The sequence below is a fragment of the Pteronotus mesoamericanus genome, unplaced genomic scaffold (genome assembly GCF_021234165.1).
Source record: "Pteronotus mesoamericanus isolate MK-2021 breed Mesoamerican mustached bat unplaced genomic scaffold, CSHL_Meso_final scaffold_128, whole genome shotgun sequence".
NCBI classification, from domain to species: domain Eukaryota; kingdom Metazoa; phylum Chordata; class Mammalia; order Chiroptera; family Mormoopidae; genus Pteronotus; species Pteronotus mesoamericanus.
In genome coordinates, this window is record NW_026555305.1 from 313758 (window position 1) to 328275 (window position 14518).

Consider the following 14518-nt stretch of genomic DNA (forward strand, 5'->3'; position numbering starts at 1 on the left):
CTGTTAAAAGTAAAATGACAAAAATTCATAAAATAGGCAAAAGATATGAACATACATTTTACTACATGTACAGAAAGCAAATACAAGAAACTGCTCATCAAGATGCTCCCACCTAGGGACCACTGGATATATGAGATCGAATTCAGATAGATGGCTTCTCGTGGTTTCTTCCAGTGTAATCATACTGAACAAGAAAAGTGCACATCCCCTCGCACATCTAAGGTCTTTCTCCAGTGTAAATTCTGCACTGTATAATAAGGTAAACTCTAAGGATTTCTTACATTCCATGCACTTGTAAGGCCTTTCACCTGGCTGAACTCTATGGTGGTAAAAAGACCATTAAGAATGAGTGAAAGATTTTTCACCTTTGCTACAGAAAGGCCTTCATCCTGTGTGAACTCACAGATAATAATGAACACCAGAGACACAGGTAAAACATTTCCTACATTTACTACACTCACAAAACCATTTTCAAATATAAAGTCTAAGGTGTTAAGAAAAACGAAATTTATGCCTAAAGGATTTCCTACATTTTAGCATTCACACACCTTAATCCAGCATGAACTGCCCAGTGTTAATCGGACTGGGAACTATCACTGCAATCATAAGGCCTTTATCTTGTGTGAACCCGCTGGTGTACAAGAAGGTGATTTCTCTGGATAAAAGATTTCCCACATTCACTGCACACGTAAGGCCTTTCACCTGTGTGAGTTCTTTGATGTCGGATGAGAGCTGAGCTTCTGGGAAAAGATTTCCCACATTCACTACACTCATAAGGACTTAACCCAGTATGAACACTTTGATGATAACGGAGGCCAGAGCCAGAGGAAAAAGATTTCCCACATTCAGTACATTGATAAGGCTTTTCCCCAGTGTGAACCCTCCAGTGTGCAATGAGGTTAGAATTTGATGTAAAGGACTTCCCACATTCAGTACATTCATAGGGCCTTTTGCTTGTATGATTTCTTTGATGGTCACGGAGGGCATATCGAGAGGTAAAAGATTTCCCACATTCTCGGCACTCATGAGGCCCTTCTCCACTGTGAACTTCCTGATGATAACGAAGTTTCCTCTTAGTTGTAAAAGATAGCCCACATACACTGCACTCATAAGGCCTTTCTCCTGTGTGAACTCTCTGATGATTTCTAAGGCTAAAACCAGAAACAAAAGATTTCCCACATTCATTACACTGATAAGGCCTTTCTCCTGTGTGAACTCTCTGGTGTGTAAGAAGGTGATGCCTTCGGAAAAAGGATTTTCCACAGTCACTGCACTCATAAGGCCTTTCTCCTGTGTGTACTCTCTGATGGGCTCTAAGGTTGGAACCAAATGCAAAAGATCTTCCACATTCACTGCACTGGTAAGGCCTTTCTCCAGTGTGAACTCTCTTATGATAATGAAACACAGAACTAGTGGTAAAACATTTCCCACATACACTACACTGATAAGGCTTTTCTCCTGTGTGGACTCTCTGGTGTAGAAGAAGGTGATGTCTTTGAATAAAGGATTTTCCACATTCACTGCACTGATAAGGTCTTTCTCCTGTGTGTACTCTCTGATGATTACTGAGGATGAAACCAAATGCAAAAGATTTCCCACATTCATGGCACTGATAAGGCCTCTCTCCAGTGTGAACTTTCTTGTGGCAATAAAAGCCAGAGCTAGTGGTAAAACATTTCCCACATTCATTACACTGATAAGGCCTTTCTCCAGTGTGAACTCTCTGATGTGTAAGAAGGTGATGCCTTCGGAAATAAGATTTCCCACAGTCACTGCACTCATAAGGTCTTTCTCCTGTATGAACTCTCTGATGAGCACTGAAATTAGAACCAAATGCAAAAGATTTCCCACATTCACTGCACTGATAAGGCCTTTCTCCAGTGTGAACTTTCTTATGATAATGAAAGACAGAGCTATTGGTAAAACATTTCCCACATTCACTACATTGATAAGGCCTTGCTCCAATGTGAACTCTCATATGTACAATAAGGCCAAATTTTCGTCTAAAGGCTTTCCCACATTGCATGCACTCATAACGCCTTTCTCCAGATTGAACTTCCTGTTGTTGAATAAGGATGGCTCTACGGCTACAAGGTTGTGCACATTCATGGCACAAGTCACTTTTTTTTCCATTATGAGTCCTCCTGGGATATAAGAGGACAAATTTTTGGTTAAAGGACTTCCCACATTTGCAACATGTGTACTGCTTTGCCCCACAATGAATTCTTTGATGCTGACGGAGGGTTGAGTTTTGACTAGAAGACTTGCAAAATTTGCTACACACATGACGTCTTTCACCAGTGTGCACTCTCTGGTGAACAACTAATGCGGACTGATACCTGAATGCTTTCCCACATTCACGGCACAGAAAACACTGTCTTCCAGTGTGAACATCCTGTTTTGGAGCATGTGAACTTCTGGAGCTAAAGGCTTTTCTACATTGTACCGGGTTGGATAGAGATTTTCCCTTTTGTACAGTTGTCCCACTCTGAGTGATTTTGTTGCACTCTTCCCTGGCCTGTGTGGTTTGCTGCCGTGGATGTTCTGAGGGAGAGAGGAAATCCTTCCCAACTTCATCGCAGGTAAAGGGCTTCTCTGAAACACAGAATTTATAGCTCTTCACAAACAAGGTCTTGTCCACACTGCTTCTCAAGGGTTTCTCTCCCAGGTGCTGCTTCTGGTGTGTTTGGAGGTTAGCACTAAAATTAAATTGTTTCATACACACTCCACACCTGAACACTTTTTGGCTGTGTGGTGTTCCTTGGTGCTCAGCCAACTGCAATATGTCTCTCAAGACTGGACCACAAGTCTGACAGAAGTGGGTCTTCAGGGAAGACAGAGCTGCCCTGGAGGTGCTGGCTGGTGACACTCCCACAGGAACACTCTGTTCCAAGGGGACTTCTACATCCTCTGGTCCACAGCAGCAACCTGAACATAAATAAATGATGGTGAAATACATGTTGACTATAGGAATAGAGCAATGTTACCACAAATGTGCATTTGTCACATCTAGGAATGAGTCTATGGAATGATTTTTAATCAGGGGAGTTAAAATCCTGTTGGTAACATGCCTCCTGAGCATTACTATACCTCTTAAATAAAAAAATGGTGAAATTCTCACCAGGGAAAGGATCTAAGAATAAGGTGTACCTGAAAGAAGACAAGTATGCTCTAAAACTTTTTCCTCTGCCAAATGTCCTATAAAGACTTTACAGCTGATGATATGAGGCTGTGTAGAAGCACATGTCCAAACCCAGGAAAAACCAACTGCAGCAGATTAGCTGCCATTCAAGGCCAAGGTAAGGATGCATGCTAATCTCATGGCATGTGTGGACTGATGTCAAAGTGCAATAAAGGGAGAGATGAGAGAAAAGTGTGAGATATGACATCCAGAGAGGTAGAGATTCTCCATGGGCTAGAAGTCAGAGTATGAATAACAAAGTACTACAATAGATAGTCAGCAAAGTGGCCATGAGAAAAACACTTGTTAAATGGAAAATGTTTCTGGTATGATCACAACACAGTCCTGATTTAAACCATACACAGCTTCAACATGACTAGATAGCTGAGAGTTCACCTTGTAGCCTTGGCATTGAGAATTTCTACTATATTTGTCATTTTTGACATCAGCTCACACAGCTGCTCAGTGTTTACATGGCTGGTTCCTCCCCAGAGCCAAAACTGCCACACCTTGGCAGTCCAATGACATTGCAACCAACCCAACGGGAAGACCTTTCTACAATAAGGAAAAAGCTATTAAAGGCAGGAAGGGTGACAGATCTGCCGAATGAAAAGATATCAACAAAAGGCTATAAGCAACACAAAGAATCATGGAACCATGGTATCACCAAAACAGCAGAGTAAGTTTCCAGCAAGTGAAGCCAACAAAGTTCTGGATAAAGAAATCAAAATAACTGTTTTACAGAAGCTCACCAAGGTCAAAGAGAACATAGAGAGACAGCTCAGGAAAATCAAGAAAACAATACATGATCACGTCAAGTTCAGAGACAAAAAATTATTTTTAAATGAGTTAAAAAAAAAAAAATCAGGACCCAAAGAATACAAGGAATGAAATGAAAAACACAACGGAGAACTTCAATGGCAAGTTAGTGAAGCAAGAGAACAATCTGTGTTGTGATCTAGCACCAGGTGACTGCATATCATCCACAGGAGAAAAAAAGACTACATAACTTATGGAATATCATCAAGAGAAATAATATTGGCAAAATGGGAGTGCCAAAAGGGGAAGTGAGGGAGGAAGGGTCAGGAAACTTATTGAAAGAAATAATGGCTGAGCCCTGACCAGTGTGTCTCAGTTGGTTGGGTGTGTCATCCTGTAAAGTGAAAGGCTGCCGGTTGGATACCATATGCAGACACATGCCCACGTTGCTGGTTCTGTTCTTGGTCAGGGCATGTGAGAGATGGAACAAACAAATGTTTTTCTCTCCCATCACCATTTCTCTCCCATTCTTTTTCCTTCCCTTCCCCCTTTCTCTCAAAAGAAAAGAAAAATAAATAAATAAAGAAGTAATGACTGACAACTTCCCAAATCAGGAGACAGATGTTGATATCCCAGTTTATAATGCTCACAGGTCCACATACACATTGAAAACAAAGAGATCTTCACTGAGACTTCACTGAGACACTTTATAATGCAACTTTCAAAAATCAAAAACAGAATTTTGAAAGCAGAAATAAAAAAGAAACTCACTGCATACAGAGAACTCCAATTAGGTATAAGTGAATTTATCAGCAAAAACTATGCACACCTGGAGAGATGTCTGATAAATTTAAAATACTGGTGAGAAAAATGCCAACTAAGAATACTTCTTCTGGCAAACTGTTCTTCCAAAATGTAGAAGAAATAAACACTTTCCTATGTTAAAAACAGCTGAGAAATTTCATTACATCTCAGCCTGCCTTATCAGAAATACTAACAAGAGTTGTTCAGGAAAAACTTGAGTGTTCTGATGAGATTTTTTTTTTTTTGGATATGACACCAAAAATAACAAAGGAAAAAATATCTAAAATAACTGAGTAGAATTACATCAAACTAAAATGTTTCTTCACACACACACCTTTCCCATATTTAGCCTTATAAGTAAATTCCCCCGAAATTTAAATAAATAAATAAATAAAAAGAACTTAACAAAATAAGAAAAATTTTAAAAAGGAAAGGAATCCTACTGTACGTGACCATTTGAATGAACCTGGACACCATTATGCTAAATTAAATAAGCCAGTCACAGAATGTAAATACTTCATGATATCAATTAGAAGTGGAGTGTAAACAAAAAGAAGTTGAACTTGCTCTGGCTAGAGTGGGTCAGTGAACTGAGTGCCAGGCTGCAAACTGAAATGTTCCCAGTTTGATTCCCAGGCAGGGCATACGCCTGGGTTGTGGGCCAGGTCGCCAGTTTGAGGCTTGTGAGAGGCAACTGATCAGTGTTCATCTCTCACATCGATGTTTTTCTCCCTCTCTCTCCCCCTCTTTCTAAAATAAAAAATAAATAAAATCTTAAAAAAAAAAAAGTTGAACTCACAGAACAGTAGAATGACATGGTCATGAAGAGGGGGAAATGGGTAGTTATTAGTCAAAACATACAAAACTTCACTTATAAGATTAATAATTTCTGAGGATCTAATGTAAAACCTTGTGACTCCAGTTAATAATACTGTATTTTACACATACAATTTACTAGGAAAGTATATTTTAAGCGCTATTACCAAAAAAACAAAACAAAACAAAACGTGATAATACCAGGTAAGGAAAATGTTTATTAATTTAATTTGGCAATTAATTCACAACATTTACATACATCAAATTATCACATTTTACACTTCAAATATACATCATTTTATATATCAGCAATGCTGGGAAGAAAAAAAACAAACGAAAATAGATCTACAGAAAACTCTAAAAACTGTGAACAAGGGTCTTGAAAAGAGGCCCATGGTCCAGGTAAATGGTGATGATGACAATGCCTCAAATTTGTGGCACAGAGAGAGGCCCTAGGAAATACCAGCTAAAGGAAGGGACCAAAACAAGCATCACGGATCTGGACACAGTGACCTGCCTAGGAAGGGGCCATCATGGTGGAATGCACTAGACTCACTGCAATCCATCCCTATGAGAAGAGGGCAGTGCAGCAGGTATCGGGGCTGCAGCCCAGAGAAGAGGGCAGGGCAACCACCCGCCCTAGAAACACAGCAGAAGGAAGCAGGGCCTGCGGTCCACAGGGACAGAGCCCAGTCCACATCGCTGATGACACTATCGAAGTCCTACCTAGAGAGGAAGTCAGAGCGAAGTTCTCCAGCATCACGTCGAGGTACAGGCGTCTCTGAGCCCCATCAAGGAGCCTCCATTCCTCCCAGGAAAAGTGCACGGCGACGTCCTCAAAGGTCACGCTGGCCTGTCAAGATGCGGACAGAGGAAACCACAGACTCGGTCTTCCTGACAACCTCCCAGTCCGTCACCTCACACGTCTTCCCCCTGCTCACCCTCCCCCAGGGCTCCCCGATCAGAGGGGACACCACGCCCTGCTCCCAGCGGGGTCTCCTCACCCCTCGGGCCCGTGAGGACGGTGAGCAGCAGCCCTCGGCACCGGGCAGCGGGACGCGCAGACCTCATCCAAGCCCGGGGACGTCCCTGCAGGGCCCCGTCCCTCCTGCCCAGCAAGTCCCCCGGGGGCGCCCAGGCTCCACCTGCGACACTCGGCAAAGGGGCGCTCCCGCTTCACCGGGTCCCGCCCCACGGCCTCGGGGCCCTCGGCCCCACCACCTACCCGTGCGCGCGCCGCCGTGCGCCCGCTTCCCCCGAACACCGGCGGGCCCCACAGTCCCACCCCCACGGCTCTGCGGCCGCCCTGCCCGGCTTCACAGGCGTCTCTCCCCGCTCACCCGGGCGCGCGGCCCCCGGCCCCCGGCGAGAGCGCGCGGACCTCCAACGCCGTCCGGCTCCACGCCGCCCTCGGACGGCTCCCGCCGCGGGGGAGCCCCCGGCGGGGCTCTGCAGTCCCGCCGGCCCGCCCGCACCTTCACTCCATTATCGGGCACCCAGGGCGCCACGCACGTTTCAGAGGCGCGGGAGCCCGGGCCGCTCTGCCCTGTACTCGCTGCCCCTCCGAAGCCACGACCCTCGCGCCTCCGCTCAGCCTCCCTCCCGGCCCGGACGCGGGGGCCGGGGCTGCAGGACGTGACGGGCGCCCGGCCCCCGGGGCTGCGGGGCTCGGGGGCTCGAGGGACGCGCGCTCACCTCAGCCGGGCGCCTCAGCGCGGCCGGCGCCGCCATCCGGCTCCGTGTGCGGAGCCCGGCGGGGGCGGACAGGGCGCCGGGGGTTCGGTTCGCTCCGTCCCAGACGCAGGGCACCTTAAGAGGTGGAGCGTCGCGGAGCCTCCCGCAAGCTTTTGACAGGACCACGACAGCTTTCCGCCTCCGAGGTCCTGAGAAATCTGTCGGAAGATCCCCGCGAGGTAAAAAAAAAAAAAAAAAGAAAATACCTCCGGAAGTCCCTCCCAAATACTGAAATCTCACGGAAATACTGTTTCCTACTCTTTCATTGGATCAGCTCAGCGCCATGGCTTCTGGGTAATGTAGTTCCCGGGGATCTAGAGGCAGCAAGGAAGGCGTTCTTCATCCCGCTCCACTAAAATGTTTGTTATGCTAGGAATCACGTAAAAGTATTCTTACCTACAGATAGAGGCTTTGCTCATTGTTTACTGCAGCCAAAGACATAATTTAATGATTCGTGAGGCTCACTTGCTCCCAGAAGGTGAAAATTGGGACAACTGTAATAGCACAACCAATAAAAAAATAAATTAAAAAATATTTGAGATCCTCTCAAATCTGCTGATCTCAACTGGCATATCTATATAGAGAGACATTCTGTATATCCTTTTATGAGTCATTCACACATATAAATAGTCCAGGCATAGCTGTAAGGCAGGAGATACAATAGGAAGGAAGAAGCCTCTGGGACCAGGCTTGCTGACAGCAGCAGAGCTGCTCATCAAGTTTATCAAAAACGTTGTGTCCTTGACGGGTGTGGCTCACTGGATTGAGCCCCAGCCTTCAAAGCAAAGGGTCACTGGTTTGATTCCCAGTCAGGACACATGGTTGGTGCACGAAAGGCAACCACGCATTGATGTTTTTCTCTCTTTCTCCTTCCTTTTCCTTCTCTAAAAATAAATAAAATCTTTCAAAAATAATGACTAGAAAAAAGTACATTTATGTTCAGTACACACACAACCACACAACCATCATAGGCATACCACATAGAACACATTTTTAAGAGATATTTTTCATCCAAGGTTAGTTAATCAGTTAATCCAAGGATGTGAAACCCATGGACATGATAGGTTGACTGTACTCAAGTTTGTTCAAGGAACAGACATCTATCTCAAAAGGAGAGCGGCTAAAATCATGCTATTTTGGTATGGCTCAGTGGATGCAACTGTCACAGTCACAGGACATGTGCGAAGGGCATATCTGAGCTCTGAGATGAAGGGGGCATCTTAAGCCTATGATCTCCTATCTTTGCTAGTAAGTGGTTATCATTTTCTACTCATCTCAGGTATAGTTCTTAATGGAGAATTGAGGTTATATCAGGAGTTTTAAATGCAAGTTTCAGAAATGTATTAACATGTTTATGTAGTTATTTAAAAACAGTGGCATAAATAGCTCCAGGGAAATACAAGAGGAAGTTGAAGAACATTAACAAGTTTTAGAAGGGCTTTTATTCTCAAAAACATTAAGAAGTACAAGCATGGCCCTGGCTACTGTGGCTCAGTGGATTGAGCACTGGCCTGTGAACCCAAATGTCACTGCTTTGATTCCCAGTCAGGGCACATGCCTGAGCTGCGAGCCAGGGCCCCAATTGACAGCCTGTGAGAGGCAACCAGTTGATGTATCTCTCACACATTGATGTTTCTCTCCCTCTCTTTCTCTATACCTTCCTCTCTCTCTAAAAATAAGTAAATAAAATCTTTTTTCTTTTAAAGAAGTAAATACCAGCATGGAGAAAGAATTGAAGATCACATTTAGAGTAGCCCAAGTAGTAAAAATGTACAAGAACTTGTGGTGTCATGTTTATTCATGGTTCTAATAAATGTTCACTGAGAAAATACTCAGCATCAGCCAGTGCTGTAGTTACTGGGAACATGAGAAAGATCTCCAAGCTCAAGCAGCTTAAATTCTTCAAGGGACAAAGACAGGAAACTAAACAAAAACGTGTGTGACTATACAGTAAGTTACAATGTGATATAAAGAAATCTTAAGTTTCAGTTAAATATCATCTCTGTCAGGTATGAGTGAGACTCGAGGTCCAATTCATCCTGAGGCAAAATATCTTTCCAGTTATAAACCTGTGAAACCAAAAGTTGCATGCTTCCAAAGACAATTGTGGAACAGGCATAAGATACACATTTTCTTCCCCACAAGGGAAAATTAAAATTTAAAAAGGGTTGAGGTATTCTCTAAAGAAGATTCAAAATCAAGAAAAGCAAAGTTGATGAGATTATATGGCTCATGAACAATCTTTTTTTTTTTTTACTTAAAACTCTTCCTATCAGGCTCCATGGGACAGTGGTCCTTTCTCCACAGCAGCAGTGGACAAGAGTCCTGTCCCCAGCAATTGGCCTCGTGGGAATCCCACCCCCAGAACCCAGTATAAATGCACTGGTTGGTTCCATCCATAAGGCATAGAGGTACATGTTGATGGTGTGTCCCATTGTGGTGGAGGTCAGAAAGGTAAATGAATTTTATATCAGTTTTTCAAATAGAGTAGCGTAAGTTTTCTAATTGTAATAGTGAGCAAGAGAAAGGTAGGAGTCAGGGATGACTCCAAGATTTCTGGTGTTAGCAGCTGGAAGGATGGAAGCTCTGTCAATGAGATGGGTGGCCAACAGTGGGAGTATGTTTCACTGGGGTTTTCAGCAGTTGTCTTTTTGGCCATGTTCATGGTATGAGATATTTCAGAGAACTGTGGATGAAAAGAGACCACATACTAAATCCTGACAAGCTCAGGGGAGGCCTGGGTGATGGCCTAACAAACTCTGAAACCTAGAGTAATCTCGTAGGATAGTCTGAAATTAAAACTTTTTAACTAAAATCAGTTTATGGCATCCTTGGCTGGTGTGGCTCAGTGGGTGGAGCACTGGACTGCAAACCAGAGGCCACCAGTTGATTCCTGGTCAAGGCACATGCCTGGGTTGTGGGCCAGGTCTCGCACATGGATGTTTTTCTCTTTTTTTCCCTTCCTTCTCCTCTCTCTAAAAAATAAAAAATACATTAAAACTTTTTAAATAAATAAATAAATAAATAAATAAATAAATAAATCAGTTGATGGTAAGTAGTCATGTCCTAGCCCAAAATCTTTCCTAACAAAGGTCAATCCTCAACTAAATTAAGCCTGTTTTTTTCTTCTTTTTTTCACCTAGGATACACTACCTTATAAACATGCCTTTGCAAAAACAAAGGGTTCTCCAGACCCCTCAATCAGAGCAGAGATCACAGATGTCTTCACTGTCATTGTTACCATGTTAAATGCTGACTGTTAACTATTCTTGTACCCACCTTTGTGAAGGAAGTATGTGTCTATCATTTTACTTTTTGTGCACTCTCAGGTTTTCCCCCCTTTGCTTTCTCCTGCCTCCCTCATCTATCACCAATGGATTTATGTAACTCACTTCCATGTCTTCCTTTGATTGTAACATATAAAATAAGGTGCATAACTGCCATTCTCTGGAGCAGTTTCTCAATCCGTTGAGGTTTTGCTTCAACACAATGGTTGTCAAGACAATGGTTGCCTCACATAAACTCATTGAAATTCTCCACAGGTTTGAGGGTTACTTATGTTGAGAGAAAACATGAGTGCAATGATTCAGTGGGCAGCCAGACCCACAGGCCTGGTACTGTGGGAAGGGCTTTTGGATGGACCCATCTACAAAAGGTGCTGTTATCTTTGGGTTCAGGGTTCGGGTGCTCCAGTCTACTATGTTTTGTTTGCACAAGTTTTAAAACAGTTGCACAGGGGACGCTTTTCAGTAATCTCTTCAGCCCTGAGAACAGAGGCTCAGAGAAACAACAGTTAATTATGCCTGGCTGGCTCAAGGGAAGAGAGAGAGCTAGTACTGATAGACAGAGCCTGCAAGGGGCTTGTTTTTTGTTTTTTTTTTTAACCTTTCAGTGACCCTAGTGCAATGAATTGTGGCTGTCAGGGCACATGACTTTCTGTAGACCTGCAGAAGATAGACCCTCAACAATGCTGATAATCAGGCTATTCTTACAAGTGTCTGAGGTTCTCAACCTGTCTTCTCCTCAGAGTCATCTCAAAGATTCCTAAACTCACAGCATCCAAATCAGGACCAGAAAGCCCTTCAGTCCTTTCTAGGAGGCTGTGGGCAGCTATGCAAATTTGGTCAAAAGTGGCCAGTTATTTTCTGCCATCATCAAGTCCCTCCATAAGCAGAGAAAGATTAAGACCTCCAAAAAGGCCCTGGCTGGCATGGCTCAGTGGATTGAGTGCTGTCCTGTGAACCAAAGGGTCGCTGGTTGAATTCCCAGTCAGGGCACATGCCTGGGTTGCCGGCCAGGTCCCCAGCAGGGGGCGTGCAAGAAGCAACCACACACAGATGTTTCTCTCCCTCTTTCCCTAAAACTAAATAAATAAAATCTTAAAAAAAAAAAGACCCCTAAAAAGTTGTTTTCCTTTTCATGCTTATAGAGCCCAAATCAGTCTATGAACTACCTTGTAGAGTGAAAAAAAAAACAAGCAAACTTAAAGAAACTTAAAACAGTAAGTCCTCGATTATTGTACAAGCCAGAGCAATGTGCAGCAGGCACTTCCCAAGTTCATGAACTGGAAACTGAAAAAACTCATCACAAGTGTCACATGAGATGAACACGTCCCTTAAACAGTAGTCACTTCTATGCAAGCAGAACTCACGATATTCTCTGGGTGAACAAACACATGGACTCACTTCCATGTCCAAATTAGTCATATGAGAAAAAGTTCACACCCCCACTCCCGAGGGTCCAGTCATTTCTATTTTGCTACAACATTCATGAGACCAGAGGTCAGTTTCCTTGAGCACATTAGGGTGTTAAATGATGAAAACTCTGTGGACCTACCGTGTGGCAGAGGTGAAAGGACTATAGCCATGGAATGTAGCTGCAACATAAACCTAGGGGTAACCATGGGCAAGTCAGAGTGTCCAACATATTTACACACACTTCCCATATAAGTGAAACTTATGGGATATCTCCCCACTGTGCATATCCATATGTAAGAGTTTGAATTCAGATAACTGCTCAAAAATTTCAAGGGTTGTTACACAGAACAGAAAATTGCACATTCCCCGCACATTAAGGTTTTTCTCTAGTGTGAACTCTCTGGTGATAATAAAGTTTAGACTTAGTAATAAAAGATTTCCCACATTCACTGCACTCATAAGGCCTTTCTCCAGTGTGAACTCTCCAGTGTAGACTTAACTGGGAACTACCCCTAAATGACTTTCCACATTCACTGCACTCATAGGGCCTTTCTCCTGTGTGACCTCGCTGATGAAAACGGAGGCTGGAGCTACTCGCAAAAGATTTCCCACATTCACTGCATTCATAAGACTTTTCTCCTGTGTGAACTCTCTCATGACAACGGAGGTTAGAACGATAGGCAAAAGATTTTCCACACTGACTACATCTGTAAGTCTCTGTTCCTCTATGAACTCTCTGATGATAATAAAGGGTGTGCAGATGGGTAAAGGATTTCCCGCATTCATTGCACTCATGAGGCCTTTCTCCAGAGTGAAGTCTTTGATGGCAACAAAAGTTATAAATCCTGGTAAAAGATTTCCCACATTCACTACACCCATAAAGCCTTTCTCCTGTGTGAGAGCTCTGATGATAACTGAGAGCAGTAACAGAGGCAAAAGATTTTGCACAGTCGTTACACTTATAAGGTTTTTCTCCATTGTGAACTCTCTGGGATTGATTAGACACTGAGCTATAACTAAATAATTGGGTACATTCACTGCACATGTAATTCTTTTCTGCATTTTCCTGTTCCAGTGAATGAATGAAAACAGATTTGAGCTTTAAGGATTTTCCACATTTGTTGCATTTGTACTGCCTTGCTCCAGGATGAGTTTTTTGATGCTGTCAGAAGGCTGAGATTTCACTAAAGGATTTTCGACTTTCACCACACACATGGAAACTGTTGCCAGTGTGGCCTCTGCAGTGCGTGACAAATGACGATTTGTACCTGAATGTTTTTCCACATTCACTGCATATAAAACACTGTCTTCCAGTACAGACAGCCTGGTCCTCAGCAAGTAACTGTTGGGGGTTAAAGGGTTTCTTGACTTCCCCAGAAGTGTAATGACTTTTTCTGCTTCGTAACGTTGCTTCGCACTGGGTGCCTGTGTTTGGCTCCTTCACATTATGGGTGTCCTGTTGCCGCAGCTGTTCTGAGCTGGCCAGGAAGTCCGTTTCAACCTCACCACAGGTAAAGGGCTTCCCTGACACGTGGATTCCGCAGCTCTTCACAAATGAAGTCCTGTCCACACGACTTCTGAAGGGTTTCTGTCCCATGTGCTGCTCTTGGTACTGGTGACACTTTGCACTGAAATGAGATCGTTTTGCACATGCCCCACACCACAGCATGTTTGGTCTGTGCTGTGTTCCATGTTGCTCAAGCAAGATAAAAATGTCTCTCACGACCGTCCCACAACTCTCACAGGGGTGGCTCTTCTGGGAAGATGAAGCTGCCTTGGCATTCCTTGCCTGTGACACTTGTTCATCCTCTTCTCCACAGCAGCAACCTGAACAAAAATAATGGGGATGAACGACTTCAACTACAGGGAGCAGAGAACCTCATCACATATACTTAGGTGTCCCATGTAAGCAAGAATATATGAAATGGTCTTCAAAATGAGAAAGTTCAGTTGAAGACTCGCTGACTGTTGTGTGTTACTGGGCTTCCAAGTAACACCATAATGGAAACCCAGCCAGGGGAAGGGCACACAGACAGGGAATGGCTTACAATGCTTACAATGCACTTCCTCTGCCAACAGCTTCCTGCATATCCTTCTCTGCTGCTGATGCAAGGCTGGGTAGAAGCCCATGTGCAAGCCTGTTTCCATCCAATAGCAAGATATTCGCTGCTGTACAAGGTCAATATATAGATTTGTGAACGTCTCAGAGTACAACACATGAGCGCCAATGTTCAAGAGTACTACAGGAAGGGGGGTAAGAGAGCAGGTGAAATGTGGGATCAACAGAGGTGAAAACATCCCCAGGCTGGAAATCACAGTGGAAATGACCAGTAGTAGAACTGAGAGGTTGGCAAAATGTCAAAGCAGGAAAAGAAGGTATAGAAATGATGTGGCTACTGGCAATGAAATGAAAACTCTGGCTGAACAAAGACAAGTTCATGGTATGAGCTGAACAAGGTCCTGACTTCACATCTCCACAACTGTCACTCACCAGGACCACACCCCCTGTGCGCCCGCTTGCCATGGC

The 14518-nt window shown here is 43.8% G+C and overlaps 2 protein-coding genes across 2 annotated transcripts; both read right to left on the bottom strand.

Annotated features, from left to right (window-relative positions):
- Positions 1-613: 613 nt before the first annotated feature.
- Positions 614-7303, bottom strand: LOC129082490 (zinc finger protein 345-like). Its single transcript, XM_054588181.1, has 3 exons — positions 7256-7303; positions 6287-6413; positions 614-2928 (listed from the first exon to the last, which is right to left on the bottom strand). Exons 1-3 carry the CDS (start codon positions 7289-7291, stop codon positions 614-616), a joined length of 2478 nt encoding a protein of 825 aa, XP_054444156.1. The 5' UTR covers positions 7292-7303.
- Positions 7304-12364: 5061 nt separating this feature from the next.
- On the bottom strand, positions 12365-14515 carry LOC129082406 (zinc finger protein 551-like). The gene is made up of 2 exons (XM_054588116.1): positions 14483-14515; positions 12365-12979 (listed from the first exon to the last, which is right to left on the bottom strand). The coding sequence occupies exons 1-2, from the start codon at positions 14513-14515 to the stop codon at positions 12365-12367; spliced, it is 648 nt and encodes a 215-aa protein (XP_054444091.1).
- Positions 14516-14518: the final 3 nt, after the last annotated feature.

Excerpts from the sequence above, each read along its gene's own strand:
- LOC129082490 (XM_054588181.1), bottom strand. The coding sequence starts at position 7,291 with ATGGCGGCGCCGGCCGCGCTGAGGCGCCCGGCTGAG. Across the intron at positions 6,414-7,255 it reads CGCTGAGGCGCCCGGCTGAG|GCCAGCGTGACCTTTGAGGA; the intron begins GTGAGCGCGCGT and ends GCATCTTGACAG. Across the intron at positions 2,929-6,286 it reads CGCTCTGACTTCCTCTCTAG|GTTGCTGCTGTGGACCAGAG; the intron begins GTAGGACTTCGA and ends ATTTATGTTCAG.
- LOC129082406 (XM_054588116.1), bottom strand. The coding sequence starts at position 14,515 with ATGGCAAGCGGGCGCACAGGGGGTGTGGTCCTG. Across the intron at positions 12,980-14,482 it reads GCACAGGGGGTGTGGTCCTG|AGAGTTCACAATGGAGAAAA; the intron begins GTGAGTGACAGT and ends AATCAATCCCAG.